Source organism: Leopardus geoffroyi, chromosome B4 (genome assembly GCF_018350155.1).
Source record: "Leopardus geoffroyi isolate Oge1 chromosome B4, O.geoffroyi_Oge1_pat1.0, whole genome shotgun sequence".
In the NCBI taxonomy this organism is placed as follows: domain Eukaryota; kingdom Metazoa; phylum Chordata; class Mammalia; order Carnivora; family Felidae; genus Leopardus; species Leopardus geoffroyi.
The window spans coordinates 100,912,049-100,931,492 of NC_059341.1; the positions used below are offsets into that span (position 1 = coordinate 100,912,049).

At 36.1% G+C, this 19,444-nt stretch overlaps 1 protein-coding gene across 5 annotated transcripts in view; it reads left to right on the forward strand.

The window, feature by feature from the left end:
- Positions 1 to 19,444, forward strand: part of ZDHHC17 (zinc finger DHHC-type palmitoyltransferase 17) — a 103,920-nt gene that overhangs the window by 24,192 nt on the left and 60,284 nt on the right. For all 5 annotated transcript variants that reach the window (XM_045467100.1, XM_045467098.1, XM_045467096.1 and 2 more), the window contains 4 exons: positions 980 to 1,083; positions 8,782 to 8,904; positions 16,875 to 16,952; positions 17,549 to 17,693. In XM_045467100.1, the coding sequence (XP_045323056.1) occupies positions 980 to 1,083; positions 8,782 to 8,904; positions 16,875 to 16,952; positions 17,549 to 17,693 (450 nt within the window). The remainder of the gene's footprint in view (positions 1 to 979; positions 1,084 to 8,781; positions 8,905 to 16,874; positions 16,953 to 17,548; positions 17,694 to 19,444) is intronic.

A 19,444-nucleotide genomic window follows, 5' to 3' on the forward strand; every position in this document is an offset into this window, starting at 1 on the left:
ATCTGAAAATAATAGAAGAGTAATCTCTGTTGGTTTGTTTCTTTACCACCTTAGAGTTTATTTGGCATGTGATGAAAGTTTGAAAATTAAAAAAAAAATTTAAATGTTTGTTTTTGAGAGAGAAAGAGCGCGCGCGCGTGGGAGCACAAGTGGGGGAGGGGCAGAGAGAGAGAGGGAGACACAGAATCCAAAGCAGGCTCCAGGCTCTGAACTGTCAGCACAGAACCCCATCGGGGGCTCGAATGCACAAATTGCAAGATCATGACCTGAGCTAAAGTCAGATGCTCAACTGACTGAGCCACCGACTGTGCCACCCAGCCACCCCTAAATTTTTTTTTTAAGTTTATTTATTTTGAGAGTGAGAAAGTGTGAGCAGGGAAGGGGCGGAGAAAGAGGGAGAATCTCAAGCAGGCTCTGCACAGAGCCTGATGCGGGGCTCGAATTCATGGAACAGTGCAATCATGACCTGAGCAGAAATCACAAGTTGGACACTTAACTGACTGAGCCACCCAGGTGTCCTGTGGCATGTGATGAGGGTTTTGGTGTTAGATATGTACAAACTTGTTGAATCACTATGTTGTACACCTGAACGTACTGTAATATTGCATGTTCACTATACTCAACCAAATTCAGAAATAAAAAATAGAATGCTCAAGGTAGAGGTTTTGCTGGAATAAAAGACAAATTGGTCTGAGAGAATGAGAGTTGAAGTTCAGAGTTCTGTGGAGCTAAAGATGAATTTCAGTTACAAATTTGTCACTCATCTCTAGTCTGGCAGCTTTTGTGTTTTGAGAGTATGTTCAGGGGTAGATCTATTTGAACATGCTTTTTCTCTGAAGAGGACATATTTCAGAATAAGGTAACAACCATTTCAATAATGAACCTTCTTCAAACAGTGCAAAACTGGTAGTAAAATATTGAAATGTTCTCTGTATCTCTTTTCTGAACTTTTGCCTTTGTGTAATTTACTCTTTAACAGGAAATCAAATCCCAAAGCCATTATAACCATGGATATGGTGAATCTCTTGGACGGAAAACTCATATTGATGATTACAGCACATGGGACATAGTGAAGGCTACACAGTAAGTTTTTTGTTATAGTTGTTTTCTTCTTTGATATCTATATTTTAAGTAAAATATGAGCACATGTATTTCTTTCTCCCTATTGATAATTCTCTATTTGGTGAGATATTGTTCTCATATTTTAGCTCTTTGTACAGATTTACTATGGCTGATTTAAAGATTTTGTCTAGTCAGTCCAATGTCTGGGATTCCTCAGTGACAGTTTCTGTTAATTGCTTTCTGTTCCCCTCAATGGATTATACTTTCTTGTTCCTTTGCATGTCTTTTAATTTTTTTTGTTGAAAACTAGACTGTTAAAATTATATGAGGTCACAGTTCTAATATCAGATTCTCCTGGGGTTTGTTGTTATTTGTGCCATTTCTAAATTAATTCTGTAAACTATCTTTGTCATGTGTGGCCACTGAAGTGTCAGCTCAGTTAGTGGTAAGTAAATGATTGGACAGAAACTTTTTTTCTTTTTTTCTTTTTTTTCTTTCACCTTTATGTATTTATTTTGAGAGACAGAGACAGTGTGAATGGGGGAGGTGCAGAGAGAGAGAGAGGAGAGAGAGAGAGTCCCAAGTAGGCTCCTCACTGTTAGCACAGAGTCCCATGTGGGGCTCAAACTCACAAAATTGTGAGATCATGACCTGAGTCAAAACTGAGAGTTGGCTGCTCAACCGACTGAGCCACCCAGGTGCCCCAGAAACTTCTTAAATCCCTAGAACCAGTAAATCCTGGTCTTTGTTGAGGGACTTTCTGTATGGTTTGGACACTCAGTACTCTTCCAGGCAGTTTTCCAATGCCTTAGCCTTCATTGTTTGCTTGCCTGGAACCTCAAAGTCAATCTGATGTAAGAGCTTAGGGTTTTCTTAGGTTTCTGTTGAATATATGCACATAACCTTATGCTTGTGCATGGCTTTCTAGATTCCCAGGAATATGTCTGAGCTTTTCAAAGCCCCTATGGATATCTCATTCCTCAGCCTTTGTTTCTTTCCTCAGATTTGTCTGTTTGCTCCAGCTGTTACACATCCTCTCAAGCAACTGTGATGTTAAAACATTGGCAGTCCCCAGACAGAAGCTTTTAATCAGTTTAAGTTAGGTTCAGTAGATAAGCCTTTCAAGTGGACTCTTCTAGGGAACCACCAAACAGGTCAAACAATGACCTCTCTTTTGGAAGAAGGCTTTGCAAGAACTCCATCCCTGTTCTGCTTACTCTGGTACTAGTGTAAGGGAACCAGTGTGAGTTTGCTCCTTGGTGAGTCACAGATACACCAGGTGGAGCTGTCACATTAGTTAAACTTTATTTGCGGCAAATGAAGAGATCATGGGAAATAACTTGCAAAGCTGTGACTCCCTGAGCAAGGGTGGATGGATTCCTTTTATTTAGTGTTAAGATGAATATTTAAAAAGGAGATCCTTGTCATCATATGTAGAGATGGGCATACGGTTGCACACACACCTTAAGGAAAAGGAAACCTGCCTGTATACACATTGTATGTTATGTAAAAGAGGCATGTGCTTGAGGTGCCTGGGTGGCTCGGTTGGGTGTCCAACTTCGGCTCACGTCATGATCTCACGGCTCGTGAGTTCGAGCCCCACCTAGGGCTCTGTGCTGACAGCTCAGAGCCTGGAGCCTGCTTTGGATTCTGTGTCTCCCTCTCTCTCTGCCCCTTCCCCACTCTGTCTCTGTCTCTCTCTCAAAAATAAATAAACGTTAAAAAAAAAAAAAAGAGTCATGTGCTCCTCCTTGGGCGGAGATTTTGGTCTTATAATGAGTAAAGGTAGTTGTCAATCACTCTAGAGGTTATGCCACAGTCTGTGCAGGTGCGATTCAGAGGTTATGCTCAAACTGGTCTGGATGGTCTGGACTGGCTGGAGGTCCTGTCTGGGCAGTTGCTATTGCTTGAGGGGTGGTTTTGGTTTCCATTTCTGAGTTAAGAGATAAGCTGGAAAGAAGAGCTTAAGGAAAAATGTGGGATGAAGGTTGGTGAGTTCAAGCAATAAAGGTCAGGTCTTGGAGTTTAGCTGGTGATGTTGGTACCAGGAATACAAACATTTTTCAAGGCTGCTGGGAAGCAGAGAGTCTGGGACTGGGACTCTGGGACTCTGGGAGTCTGGGACTCTGTGTTAAAATATCACAAAATTCTCTGTTCTTACCGAAATTCAGCTGTTTTTTTGACTGAATGCTCTTTGGATTGTTGAAAGCCTTTTGTTAATTTCCATAGTTCTGAAAGCGTTAATTTTGACAGTTTTTGCCATTTTTTTCATTTTTTTTTGTGGAGAGACAAACTTTCAAAGGTCCTTAGTTCACTGATGTCACTCTGCCTTCTTGAATGTTATATATAGTCAAATATCAAAGCACATTGTGCCCCCTGTGTTTAGCAAACCGATTACACTGTTTTACATTCATCTTTCCTTTTGAGACTCCTTCTTTTGATATCTCCTTTCTCTCATTCGTGATTAATCTGTCTCACCCAAATGCATCATTTCCATCAGCAAATATACTCCAGTATCTTTGATCTTAAGAAGAAAACAACCACCCTTTTTTATCCCTTACATACTCTTCTAACTATTCAATTTCTTGAAAAGTATCTGTCTGTAATTTCTATCTTTAAAAACGTTTAAATTGTGAAACATTTCAATCCTACAGTGTAAAGTGTAGAGAAGAATATAACTGTCAGATTAAGCAGATGCTACTAACATTTTGCTGTAATTGCTACAGGTTGCTCAGTGTACTACTCTCTTCCTTCTCCTCAAGGGAACCTCTCTTGAAAGTGCTGTGAATTATTCTCACGAACATTCTTGTACATTTATTTCTACAAACATCTATAAAAAATATGCTATTGTAATATATACCTAAAATTTATATAAATTGTATGCTATTCTTTTTTTTTTTTAAGCTTATTTATGTATTTTGGGAGGGGAGGGGCAGAGAGAGAGGGAGAGAGAGAAACCCAAACAGGCTCCATGCTGTTGGCACAGAGGCTGATGGAGGGCTCAAACCCACGAACCGTGAGATCATGACCTGAGCCAAAACCAAGAGTCAGTTGCTTAACTGACTGAGCCACCCAGGTGCCCCTAATTGTATTCTATTTTACATATCATTTTGCAGCTTTTTTTTTTAATTAAAAAAGCTGTATACCTTTAGCGATTTATCAGTATTGATAAAGACCTAATTTATTTTGCTTTGTTGTTTTTTGAGAGAGAGAGAGAGCAAGAGAGGGACAGAGGGAGACAGGGAATCTTAAGCAAGGCTCTGTGCTGAGTGCAGAACCTGGTCTGGGTCTCGATCTCCTGGCCATGAGATCATGACCTGAGCTGAAATCAAGAGATGGCCGCTTAACCAACTGAGCCACCCAGGTGCCCCAAGGACCTAATTTATTGTTTAACTGCTTTGTCTTATTCTATCATTCTACTTACTGAAGGATACTTACAACTGCTTCTACAGTACTTTGTTAGTATTACAAACATTGCATCAATGAATATCCTTCTTCCTGTTTTCCTGAATACATAAATAAGAGTTCTAGGGTAGAAAAATCAAGTGGAATTTCTGGCTTCTTCAGTATGTTCCTTCAACCTTACCAACTATTGCCAAATTGATTTCCAAAGTGGCTGTGCCAATTTGTACTTTTTTTTTTTTTTTTTTTTTTTTTAATTTTTTTTTTTCAACGTTTATTTATTTTTGGGACAGAGAGAGACAGAGCATGAACGGGGGAGGGGCAGAGAGAGAGGGAGACACAGAATCGGAAACAGGCTCCAGGCTCTGAGCCATCAGCCCAGAGCCTGATGTGGGGCTCGAACTCACGGACTGCGAGATCGTGACCTGGCTGAAGTCGGACGCTTAACCGACTGCGCCACCCAGGCGCCCCACCAATTTGTACTTTAACCTGCAGCAAATGCGTTCTTCTTTGACTACTTCTTGCCAGATCCTAGTTTTGTCACACGAATAATTGTTGTCAGTTTAATGGTTGTGAAATGGTTTTCTGGGGGTTTTTTTGTTTTTATTTAAAGAAAAAATTTTTTTAATGTGTATTTATTTTTGAGAGAGAGAGAGAGGCAGAATGCCAGTGGGTTGGGGCAGAGAGAGAGAGGCACAGAATCCGAAGCAGGCTCCAAGCTGTCAGCACAGAGCTTGACAGGGCTCAAACTCACGAGCTGTGAGATCATGACCTGAGCCGGAGTCAGATGCTCAACTGACTGAGCCACCTAGGTGCCCTGGTTTTCTGTTTTGATTGGCCTTTCTCTGATAACAAATAGTGTTGAATATATTTCCTATGTTTATTAGCCGTTTGGAGTTCTTCCTGTGCAAACACATGTTAAATCTTTTACCCATTTTGAGTTCTTATGTCTTTTTTGTAATTGATTTGTAGAAGTTCTGTATGTATTTTGATGGGAGTCCACAAGAAGTTAGTGGAATATGTGTCCCCTTAGTGCCCTTCAGAGTCCTATTTTGCTGCTGTGCTAGCTAGCCCCTTCACACCTCCCAGACATGCAGCTCACCGTTCAGTACTCCTCTCCAGTGTGTACAAACTTCAGTGTTTTTTCTGCAACAATGTGGTAGAAGTTCTCCTCTGGAAACCTGGATTTCCACAAGGCTCTCTCATCTGTAGGAGGTTGTCTAAGACAGTGTTGTCCAGGGTTCCCAGACCATTGCCAAGAAGGACTGTAACCAGGTCATGGGCCACTGCAGGATCCGTGGCTGGGGCACTGAGGTCTGTATGCCTATTACCCAGCACATGGATGGATGAGACTTCTCATCTCCCTTTTAGTGTGGTACTGGATCCCATAACTGCCGCCGAGGCACTTTTGTCCATGAGTAGATGCCAAATTATTGTTGGAAGGGGGACAAAATGATGGATGTCTTATACTACCCTGATGCTGACATCAGGCTGGTCCGTTTCATCTTGTATAATATATATTGTTTTAATCATTTCTTAGTCTTCACAATTGACCTAGCTATTTTGGCCTTTTACTCTCACAAATGAATTTTATTTATTTTATTTATTTTAATGTTTATTTTTGAGAGAGAGAGACAAGCAAACAGACATAGAGTGCAAGTGGGGAAGGGGCAGAGAGAGGGGGAGACACAATCTGAAGCAGGCTCTAAACTCTGAGCTGTCCAGCACAGAGCCCAATGTGGGGCCTGAACTCACGGACCGCGAGATCATGACCTGAGCTGAAGTTAGACACTTAACTGACTGAGCCACCCAGGCACCCCCACAAATGAAATTTAGGTTCTACTTGAGAAATTCATGAGATACTCATTTGGGATTTTAATTAGAATTTCATTGAATTTGTAGATTAATATGGGGGAAATTGGTGTATATATTTGTCATAAGTGTTATTTATAGTGAGCAATGTAATTAAATGTGCTTTCTCATTATTTTAGATGATTTAACATTTCATATTATAATGATATTGGAATCTGATCCTAAATATATTTTACTTGGATACTTTGTTTTAATGAATTTTTTTTTTTCTGAAAAAAGATAACCTCACAAAGATACATAATTTCCTGATGGAAGAATTACAGTCTATGCTACATTGACTAAGTCACAGTAATTACTCTTTCAGTATTGTTCACTAAGCAAATATTTTACTGACTTTTAACCTGAAATACCCATTTTTAATGACAGTTCTTGCAGCCTATTCAGGTTCTGGCATTTTTACAATGACAATAAATGGGTTTATACGTATATGTTAGAGAATTATGTCAAAAAATTTTAGCATATCCACATGAGGAAGTTTTCATAGGTGATATATTTAGATCTTTCAGAAACTATATTATGTAATGATGCAAACATTTTCAACTATACAGTTTTTAAAAACTGTTCTCTTTATAGCAAGTTTTCTTAAAGTAGAAGTAGTTATTTTCTCACTGTGTCTAAAATACCCTTTTGCCTTGAAGAGGAACAGACTAAATATCTTTATCCATTTTAAGCATATATGGTTGATAGTATACTGTGCATTCATTTGCTGCCACTACCCCTCTCAGCTTCCCCCCCCTCCGCAAGCCAGTACATTTGAAATACTTTTCTTTTTTGTTAGAGGGAAAATGCAGTTCACTTCTTTGTATGGTTAAGAAGATTTTCGGGTCATCTGGTTGGCTCAGTTGGAGAAATGTGCGACTCATGATCTCCGAGTCATGAGTTTGAGCCCCACATTGGGTGTAGCAATTACTTACATACATACATACACTAGAAAAACAAAGATTTTTGTGGTCACTTATCTCATTTAAAATGTGAGGTAGATTCTGCTCTTCAAGGTAATGTGTCTAGTTTACTTAACTAAGCACTTGTAGGCAGTTTTCTGAAAAAGAACAAAGAGCTTAAGATACCACTATCATCTCTGAATTGTGAAACTCTTGCTCTTCCCTTTGGTTGATTACGTTGTGCACGTGTGTGTGCACATGTACATATACGGTACAGAGCCAGTGAGGGCAGCAATGTGAAGGCTCTGTTAAGTATTAGTGAAGCTTGATTAATTACCTATGGCATTAATATAGTTAGACATTTTAGTGTTTGTTTCTAGTGCCCCATTATTGCGCTACCCCTCCCCCAACCTCACCCTGTGGTGTGCCTTCCCCGTTTTGGAGACCACTCTAAGAAATACAACTATAGTCAAAGCTTGTTTAAATTTGTTTCTGTGTCTCATATTTCCAAGGATGTGATATTTTGTTTAGAATAAAGCTGGTGGTTCTTGAGGCTCCATGGTGGATTCTTGGTAGTTTATTGTACTGTGCTCTCCATTTTTGCTTATGCTTAAAATTTTCCATAATAAAAAGTTTAAAAACTATGTAGCCAAACAGTATTCAAAAGCTGAAAGATGGGGTAGGATCAGGCTCTCTGCAAGTGCCTATCTTCTTTATCAAATAAAAACATCTTTCCTAGATCTCTCCCAGTGTACTTTGTCTTATGTCTCAGTGGCTTGAACTCGCAGGGCTCTTTCCCTACCCACCCTGCTTCCTGTCCCCACATGTCCTCTGTCCTCTTTTATTTGCCCTAAGGAATATCAAAGCTAAATTTGTAAACAAAGAATCCTGAGGCTTGTGAAATATCCTTTCTTCTTTTTGTTCTTTTAAATCATTGATGCTTTAATTGTTACTGCTTTTTTGTGATTTAATATTTTTTTTTGTTTAAAAAAATTTTTTTTAACGTTTATTTATTTTTGAGACAGAGAGAGACAGAGCATGAACAGGGGAAGGTCAGAGAGAGAGGGAGACCCAGAATCCGAAGCAGGCTCCAGGCTCCGAGCGGTCAGCACAGAGCCCGACGCGGGGCTTGAACTCACGGACTGTGAGATTATGACCTGAGCCGAAGTCAGACGCTTAACCGACTGAGCCACCCAGGCGCCCCTGTATTTTTTAATATAATTGTCTGTATTTTTATAAGCAGCCTTAAGTGTTTTATAGACTAAGAGGTGATATTGATAAAAACAAGCAATCACTAGACATTTTATTTCTGGTATCCTTTTCTCTTCCAATTGATGAGATATTGCATTCTTATAGATGAGACATTTAAAACTGAAAATGTTGCTAACTGGATTAGGAAAAACTGTTGGAATATTGATATTTTTAAAGTAACATTTTACATTGAGAAATCCATTTTAATTTCCAGGTATCATAATAGAGCATTATTTTCTTCTGGAGATGTTACTTTCAGCTTTACATTTGTTGTGAAATAGTAATAACAATCTTATATTTTTTTCTTTTCAAGATATGGAATATATGAACGCTGCCGAGAATTGGTGGAAGCAGGTTATGATGTACGGCAACCAGACAAAGAAAATGTTACACTCCTCCATTGGGCTGCCATCAATAACAGAATAGATTTAGTCAAGTATGTATTTTTTATATTTTAAAGTAATTATTTATTATAAAATTATTCTAAATTATAAAAATTAGTAATTTCTAAAATTCATTGCTTTTACTTTTTATTTTTTTAATGCTTATTTATTTTGAGAGAGAGAGAGAGTGTGAGTGCAAGCGTGGGAGGGGCGGTGAGAGAGAGGGACAGAGAGAATCCCAAGCAGGCTCCTCTGATGTCAGCATGGAGCCTGGCACAGGGCTCGAACTCCTGAATTGTGAGATCATGACCTGAGCCGAAATCAAGAGTTGGATGTTTAATCAACTGAGCCACCCAGGCGCCCCCCCCCCTTGTTTTTAAAATGTAGATTTTAAGTACCTTTTTTTCCTGAAAAAAAAATAGTTTTTAACATACATCAAACACTTATTTGTACAAGGTGCTGTGCTGAGTGCTTTTCCATGTATATTTCCTTTAATCTTAATTCTTGAAATAACCCTATGTGAAAACTAACAACTTTCACTGTTGTCTTGATGTGGAAACTGGAGCATATAAATAGGTTAAATAGGTTACCAATGACATGCAGCTAATAAGTTGGAATCAGGAAATCAACAATGTAACTTGCAGCTCACGTTCTAAATGTGAATTCTTTGGGAAAAAGCTAGAAAAGAAAAGGGAGCAGTCAAAAGATAGTAGGTAATAATAATCTAATTTAACTATTCATGCCAGCATAAGTAATGAATATTTACTAAGTATAAATGATTTTTATTACTTACTGCTAATCTGCTTTTTTAGTTTTAGTAAGAGGCAGTTAGATAAGCAAGAGGTTAATAGAAAGTCTTTTTAGTGAATCTAGTTTAGTAGTCTCTGACAATTTGGACATAAGTTCTTTAGATAAAGATATGAATCTGAAATAAACCAGTTGCAGATGGGCAGTTATGTACAGCACACAGAGTCCAGAGACAAATAGGATATTAATGCCAGGTAAAAGAATTTTCCATTTTGAGTATGAAAGAAAGGATAAGCAAGTAATAACGAAAGCATTGAACTTGAATCACTTTCTTCCAGAGAGCATATCTCTATTTTATTTGTTCCTTTTGTATTCTTGTATATCTCATCTTCCCTCTGCCTTCGATATGGGTCTCCTAATCTGTTTTTGTTTGTCAGAAACCTAATTCTGTTTTTGTTTGTCAGAAAATGTTTTTATTGCATCTTTATTTGTGAAGGAAATTTTCCATATGTATAGAAATCTAGGTTGGCAGTTTTTGTTTTATTTTTGTGTTTTACTCATTGAAAATATCATTCCACTATTTTCTGGCTTCTGTTACTATTGAGAAATCAGGCTAACTATTGTGCTTTTGTGGGCTTTTTTTTTTTTTCCCCCCTTTTCTTCCCTTGGCTGCTTTTAAGTTTTTTCTCTTTGTTTCTGGTATTCTGCAGTTTCATGATGATCTAACTAAGTGTGGATTTCTTTTTATTTACCCTGAATGAAATTGCAATGAATTCTTGATACTTCAGATTGACGTTTTCATCAGTTCTAGAAAAATCCCAGCTATTATATCTTCAAATATTGCTTCCATCCCATTCTTTTTTTGCTCTCCTTCTGGAACTCCAGTTAAACATATGTGTGACCTTTTCATTGTATGCTCTGTGTCTTTTATCTTCTTTTCTGTGTGTACTGTCCTCCGGTGTGCTTCATTCTGGAAACTTCTTACTTACCTTCCAGTTCATTTATTCTCTGTGTGTAATTTGCTGTTAAATCTATTCAGTGTGTTCTTAATTTTATTTTTCAGTTCTAGCATTTTCGTCATTTTATTTTTTAAGCCTGTATTACTGAAATCATTTGTGGCTGAAATTTTCAATCTTGTATTCTTGAACATCGTAAACAATTATTTTATAATCTGTGAGAAGATAGCATTTGTAGTTTGTGTGGGTCTGTATCTGTTAATGTTGTTTCTTCATGTGCTGATTGTCTTTAAATATGTACCACACAACGTGTTTGAAAAATTATTTGTTGAATAATTTGAGGCCTAAAATGAGATTTCCATTTGTTTCTGCTAGGCACACCTTTAATTTAATTTCAAGGCTTTAGATTTTCTGGATCACCCACGTGGCTAAACACAGGCTAGAGCCAGGTTTATTTCTGGTTCATAATTACTGCTACAGTGCAGCTTTTTGGGGTCCCAGCCCTTGTTTTGTTTTGCTTTTGTTTGCTTAGCTTGCTTCTTGGCCAGCTCTTCTGCATCAGCAAATTGTCTCCAGGGCAGATGGTGCCCAAGTAGTTTTCTAACTTCGAATTTTAACGTCTCCTGACTTTTGGCCTGGTTAATGCTCTTAATCTTGTTAGGTTTTACTCTTTAGGAAATGTTTCTTATATTTCATTGAACTTTTTTAGTTTAATGGGAGGGTTGATTCAAATTATCTAGCCTTCTAAACCTCTGTTTGTTTTTTTGGTTAATGTTATTTAAGTCAAAGTAGTGTATAAACAATTTGAAAACTCAAATAGTACTTAAAGTCTTACAGTAGGAAATAGCAGTCACTCCCCACCACCTGGGTCCTATAGCCCAGAAATAACTATTTTCAGTACTTGAGCTGTTTCTTTCAGTATATACTCTTTATTTTATATATTTATGTTGCTACTTTTATCTAGAAATCTATTTTCTTTACAAAAATGACAGTACTTTTTCTGCTTTTTAATTTAATATATATATCTTCAAGATTTCTCATTGTCAGTACAAATAGAGCTGCATCATTCTTTTTAAACAGCTGTACAGTGTTCATTTATATGGATTTAATGTATTTCATGGTTTTCCTGTTGATGGATGTTTGGATTAATTTTGATGTTTCTACCATTACAGCCAGTGTTCTGATTGCTAATCTTGGTCATATATCATTTCATTTATTTTTATATATATCTGTAATATTTATAGGAGAAAAAAAAAGAAGAATTTTGATTTTTTTTTTTATGTTTATTTGAGAGAGACAGGGAGAGACTGCATGCAGGGGAGGAGCAGAGAATGAGAGAGAGAAAGAAAGAGAGAGAGAGAGAATCCCAAGTAGGCTGTGCACTGTCAGTGCAAAGCCTGACACGGGGGTTGATCTCATGACCCTGAGATCATGACCTGAGCTGAAATAAAGGGCCAGACGCTCAACTGACTGAGACACTCAGGTGTCTCAGATTTTGAATTTTAATAAATATTGCCCACTTTTATGCTGTTATTTCTTGATTTATCAATTATTATATATTTTGACTTCCTATTTTAGGATAACTAGATGTCCTAGAGCTCCTCACCACTAATCATTCTTCCATCCTCTATTTTAGTATTAGTTAAGTCACTGTGCATAGTGTAAGTTGTGAGAATGTAAATTCTCACTGCTAAGCTCAGAAGTGTTCTATGATTATTTGTTCTTTCCTTGCAGAATTTTGATTTTTGTCTGAAGCAGCAGTTACTTCATTTTATTTTCTTCATTTGTTTAATTTTCTCTATATTGTAAGTAGTCCTTCCCGTATCCCATACTATTAAACCGTAAAACCCCTCTATTTGCCAACAGTGTCACCTAATTTATCTGTTCCATTTTTGGAGTTGGGAGGGGGAGAATCATTCCTGGAATTCTCCACTTTTTTACTCCAACCCAGATTATTTGCTCTTTAGAACTAACATACAGCCATTATCTTAAGACTTTGCTTTGCCATTATTCTGGGAAATCCTTTTGCTCCAATGTTGGTTTCAGTTTCCTGGATCTCCAGTTTTTTGTCTCTTTTGGGTTGCTCCCTGATTTTAGTAGAGCACAATTTCTGATAGCTTTCTGAGAGAGACAGCACTTGGGAGGTAAATGATTTGAAGTTACAATTAATTTCTGTCCTTACACCTTATTGGTTGTTCGGCTGAGCATGGACTTACAGATTAAAAGTAGTTTTCTTAGAATTTTGAAGCATTACTTCATCATTTTCTTAATTCATATGTTACAATTGAGATTCTGTTGGTCAAAAAATTCACAGTTGTCTTACGTGTAAAAATAAAGTCTGAAGTGAGAAATATAGACAAAAAGTCTTGATGCTGCCTGCCTTACAAGTGTTCCAAGCCACTTGTGGAATAGTGAGGTTATAGAGTAGTCAGTAGTTGTAGAGTGGGTTAATAATTAGTATCTGTGTGTATTATATCTTCAGGTGGGTAAACTTAATTTTTTATAGTGCATAATCTAGCAAGTTACTTTCCTAAAACAAACATGGTGAGTAAAGGCAGTTTTCAATAACAACTGGTATTTATAGCCTCAAGATTACTTTTTACTACCAATCTGGAATTATACCCCCACTTAAAAACTACAGCCTATTCCTACCACAACAAATAGCATGAGCATCATATTTGCCTAGGGTCCTTGTACACATAGGTCTTATGGGAGTGGCTTGCGGTTGTTCAGATGTATACAGCACACATAGTGGGTTTGTATTGCATCTTGGGGAATTCATTGCTTTTATAATAAGAGCAGGCTTGCTCTTTGTTCCAGAGGGAGACATTACCTCATCTCTCAAGGTTGCTGGATACAAACACAACTCTGAGAAATGACCTATGTAGAAGTGGTCAGGGCCTTGTATTCTTCGTTTATACCTAGCAAGGCATATGGAAACATGAGAGACCCATGGAGAAATGTCTCTCTTAACAGTTATGTTTCATTAGCATGTATTTAACTACAAAGTAGTCGGGACACTTTCATGATAATAAGGAATAAAATAAGTATAATGTGGAAAGGAGGAGACCTTCACCTTAGCCTGGATTGTCTATAGTTCCAATGTTTTCAAGCGAAAGTCTTTATTTCGCAGCTTTACCCTAATGTAATAAAATAGAAAGGATTAGCTCAAGCTCTTGTGTTCAACAGTCTCTTGTTACCTTAAGATTCTTCGTTAAGAGTAATAATAATACTTGTAAATAATACTTGATTATTATAAATAGTCAAGTAAGTAATACTTGAGTTCAAGTCAAAGCTTTATTAAGGAACATGGGGCTTTATTAAAAAATATAGGGTTCACAATTTTTTGAGAATACATTGTATGTGTGGCTTATTCTTCTCTGGGAACATGTACTTTTTTTTCTTTATCCTTGGCTTTGTGAAAGTTCACATTATTGTGCATTTTATTTATTTATTTATTTATTTACGCATTTACTTACTCACTTTATATCTAATTTATGGCCATTAAGTGGCCACTTTTAATCTGGAAACTTGCCTTTTTGGTTTAGGGAGGTATTCTTGCATGGTGCCCTCAAGAGTGCCTTTCATTTTCTCTGTCCCCTGCCCCCGGAACTTTTATTGTCAGATAATGGAACCAACCAGATTGATTTCTTTTTCTTACCATTTATCCCAAATACTTTTTATCTCTCAGTATAGCCATTGTACTTTGGGGGAGATTTTCTTAATTTATATAATTTATCTTCTAATCCTTTCTTTGAATTTGTAATTTTACCAATTGCATTTTCAATTTGCAAGTGTTTTTTTTTTTTTTTTTTTTTGATCTCTGTCTCCTCCTCCCCTTTTAAAAAAATATTTTGTTCTTCATATCATGAGTATATCATCTTCTCTTATTTTTGGAGGATGTTAATTGTAATTTTTTGTTTTTTAAGTTTTGCTTTATGTTATCTGTTTATTTTAGGCTTCTATTTATTTGGTCTCCTTCCATATTTGCAACTTTCCTCAATTATCTAATCATATTTAGGAGAGACATAACAAAGCTGATTGGAAATTGTAGAACTTAGATCACAACAGGAACCTCTCAAATGTCTACTTCTAGAAGTTTTTCTCTGGCATTGTTCAGTGTCTCTTAGAGAAGAATCTTCTAATCTCTTTGTAGGAGGAGCTGAGTATCTATCTCTGTCTGCCAGCTGAACTGAGCAAGGAAAGGGGTTTGGGGTTGTAGTTGTTGTTTAGCATGTAAACTTTCATTGAATTGCTATGTTTTCAGTATAGTGTGTCATATGGTTCTCTGATTTAATTCCCTGAGTCTCAAATTTCTCTGATGAAGGTGCTCTGAATATACTTTTCAGCAAATGCTGAGTGGTTGAGTGTTAAAATCAGTATGAGCCTGAGGCTGAAGCCAGAAGTCATCATCATACAATGAAATTTAGAGATGTAAGAATGAATCTGAACTTTTAAGAGTTTGAGGTATTATTACAGTAATTTTGAAATTTTGAGGAGTCACATTTTGAAATTCAACATTACAGTGCACAAAGAAGTACTTACCTAGCACTGTCAGCTGCTTGTTTCCATCCATGTCACTAAAATGCCTGTTTGTGGTGCTAAATACTTAACTTTTGGCAAGAATGTAAGTTACAAAACAATTTTTTCAGTAACTTTTATTAACTTGCAGCCAGTGTTTTTGTTTATAGTCTAGCTTCTTTACATTCTACAGAGGTAACAGTTACCTTTAATCCCTTAGTCTTTCCAGGGTTTTGTAAACTCTGGATTGCTTCTCATTGGTGTTCCCTCTGGAGACATTTGAGTTTTAGCTCTTTACTTTTCATCTTTCAAATACTTGTTAATATCTCTTATTCATTGATGGTCCTGTCTCAAAACCTAGGGATCATTAGTTAATACCTGCAGGAACATTCCTTGGTAACCTTCTTGTAGTATACAGGAGGCTTAAGTTTAAAAGTAAGAATTAAATGGTCTTCTCAGAATTTTGTAGTTTTGAACTAGGGTCTAATAGCTATAAAGAATAACATGTTATAAAAATTTGGTACTTCTCTTCCAGTAGTTTACAATGAAAAGGCAATAAAAGTTATTCTTCTTTAGCATACAGAAAAAAAACAAAAGTTGTACTTTAGAACCAGTCTGGAAATAACTCATTGCCATAGCCCTAGCAAGGATTTGAAATGTGAGTAAAAATAACTCTCATGAACAAATATATTGACTATAGAGAACATAATATAAAATTGCCTTAAAAAACATCCCAGCTCTTATCAAAGTTGTTCTTTGGCCAAGCTATATTTCTCTTTGGGCTCAGAAAATCATTTTCAGCTATTATATAGTTTAAGCTTAAGAAACAGTTTAGGAATAGTTAAATGTTTGTATTCAGACTAATGTCTGATATTTTGGACTGGAAATATTTTAGTCTGGAAATATTTTGTTAAGTTACTTAAACTATTTAAGAAGATACGGTAGAGTTGGGCCCTTTATTGTGTAATGTTTTAAAAACACCAGTTTAACAAATACATAAAGCAATAAATTTCTGAATCAAACATATGAGTATATTAAATGTTTAAAACTGTACATTAAAAGTGAATGTGTTAGTGATCTAAAGCAGTAATCGCTTAGAACAGTTTAAGAATCTCAGTAATATACACACATCAAGTATTTGACATCAGAGGTGTGAAATCACTTATATTCAAGATTCATTATATTGATCAGTTCAAAGTAAGCATTATGATAAGCAGCTAAGTCCTGTTCATTTCAGAAGATATCAAGATGTTATAATGTTAATGTATTAAGCAGTGAGGTTGCTTTCTTTTTTTTAAAGCAACATACCTTTAAAGGCATGACAAGGCATTCTAAAGAACCTCTATGTTATACTTACAATTTATAAAATTCTTGCACGTAAATTGTTTGATTTAATCTACAGTAATTTTGTGAGGAAAGTAAAGCTCTAAAAGCTGAGCCTCTACCAATGGTAGACTAAGTGGCCTGTTCTACAACTTTTCTGTGCTGTTGCTCTTTGATCCAAGTCTTAATGGTTCTCTCACCACCTTCTTTTTTTATAGAATTGCTATTTGGTATTGCTGTTCTTTTTTGTAACTTTAAAAAAATTATTTTCCTTTTGCTTCTAGAACAAAAGAGAGTGATGTGTTTGATATAAGTTCTACTAAGTATATTTTTTAAAGATCACAAAAGATTGTTTATCATAGAGACATAAACTAGCATGAGATCTACAATGGAAAACATTTTTTCTTTATTTTTTACATAATTTCATAAAATTGAAAATGCAAGTTGTCTAAATTATTTAAAATTTTGTCTTATAGATACTATATTTCGAAAGGTGCTATTGTGGATCAACTTGGAGGAGACCTAAATTCAACTCCATTGCACTGGGCCACAAGGTTTAAATTTGCTTCTGGATTATTTTTTTCCTTTGGTTTCTTTTTTAGCCTATAACTAAACAATTTTATTTTTTTAATGATATGCTAAAATGAATGGGAGAACTTAAAGTAATAGTTAATACCAACAGTGTACTAACGTATTGCCGTATAGTGTTACGTGCATTGGCAGCAGTTTATTGTCCCAGAATATCTTTAGGGAATTCACCATGCTGATGTTAATCCAGTTAGGTTAAGACTGAGTTAAACTTTGAGTTTGTAAATGTAATATTATGCAGCCTCTGTATATTTACAATTAAAGAAGTTGCCCAGTTTCTGAGATAATTAAGATAATATTTGAATAGGATTAATAGAATATAGTAACTATTTATTACGTATTTAAAGAAGTTATAAGTATCTCTAAAATTTAAAAGACTTATTTCAGTCGAGACTTAAAAACCTTAAAATCCTAAGTATGTCTTGACATATGCCTATTCTAAAAAACTTTTTAAACATTTGTATAATCTTTTCCACCATTACCCTATTTAAAAAAAGATCTTCCCGGAGATCCTGTTTGAAATAACTTTATATATTTAAGTGTTTATTCTTTTATGTTTTAGACAAGGCCATCTATCTATGGTTGTGCAACTAATGAAATATGGTGCAGATCCTTCACTAATTGATGGAGAAGGATGTAGCTGTATTCATCTGGCTGCTCAGTTTGGACATACCTCAATTGTTGCTTATCTCATAGCAAAAGGACAGGTAAAAAAATTACAATGGTGTGGATTTTAATCAGATGTTCTTCATGGTTTATTTTGAATAGTACTCTCTGATGGATGACAGTGAATAAATATATAGTTAGTTTCATATTGAGGTAGTAAATGTAGTTAAGTTGAAAATAAGAAAGATAATCAAGAACCAGATAATGATCTATTAAATTGCATTTTTTATTTCTGAGAATGATAGAGATGAATCCTGGAAAGTAAGAAAATTTAAGTATCTATTTTTTCCCTTAATTACATCTTTTGAATATATCCTCTGAATTCATTTAAACTTTTTTGAACACATTTTACTGGTTATTTTCTCTATTAGGAACCTCTAGGAGAAGGGGATAAATTGTTTAGGATCAGTTTCTTGGTTTCTGCTGTGTAAAATAATGCTGCTTCATACATGTCAGAAAACTTCTCATGATTTAAGGGGTTCTTCCTGACTTTTTGAGTGTGTACTGACTATAATCGCATTAAATAGGTACCAGTTTATATATACCATGTTTTTGTGATAAATGTATTTCATTAAAATTAATGTTTCTCAGTTTTTGTTTCATGTGTTTTCTCTGGTCATACTTAAATATTAGTTTTATAGCTAAGGATCTCATCATAAGAGTAAGACAAATGATTTTACTTCAATGCTATTAACATTTATTTTAGATTAAAATTTTTATGTAGATTCGCAATTTGAATAGCATTTATCTTATGAATTCTTTTAAGATATTTGTTGTTGGCAGTGCCAAGTGCTTATAGCTTAAGGAAAGAGGCGTAGACCGGCTACTTGCTAGTAGGGGAAGGATTTCTGTTATGGTATTAACAGACTACCCCCAAAAGCGGTTCTGACAGCTTTAGAACAATATCAGCCATTCCTTGGGTTGGCTGGTCTTGGCTTGGTGGTTCTTTGCCTTGTGATAATGGCTGGGGCTACAATCGTCTGGGGGCTTAACTGAGATGGAGGATGGCTCATTCACATACCTTGTATCTTAATAGGAATGGCTAAAAGGCTGGGTCCAGGTGGAATGCTGAGATGACTAGTCCTCTCTCTTTTTCTCCGTGCAGTCTCAGAATTCTCTCTCCATAGCACCCTCCACGTAGTCTTTCTAGCAGGGCAACTAGACTTCTTGTGTGTTGGGAGCTCTCAAAAGAACAGAAGCAGCTCTGCCTCTTTTAAGTCTTAAGTCTTGAACTGACACAGCAACATTTGTGCTCCATTCTGTCAGTTAATGCAAGTAACAGGGCCAGTCCATGTTCATTGGGGGGACACGTGGATGTGAATACCAGCAGGTGAAGTTTATTGGGGGCCATCTTTGGATACCAGCTGCCACAGGAGATTACTTTTGTTCTCCCAGAGTTCCTTCTAGGCTGGGGTTTGGAGCAACAAAGGTGCTGTAACCCATGATAGTGTTGTTAGTGGCTTTTTATTTTGCAGGTATAAATTTATATTCGCTTTTTTTCCTTTTGTTTTTTTAACTGGGTAAGAAAAGTGGTATAAATTTTTTTTAGTCTTTTTGTTAGCTTATTGATTTTGGGTTTTGGATGTTTTAATAATCTTTTTAATTCTGGCATAGGATATTGGCTATAAAATTCTCGGGGCAGGGATTTCTACCTGTTACAGTACCTTTTGTGTATAATAAATGCATGATGATAACAAATGGCAGTTTGTTTTCTTTTTCATGAGTAATTTTTATGCTACAAAAGTAACACACTTACTGTAAAATATTCAAACATAAGAGCAGAGTATGACTT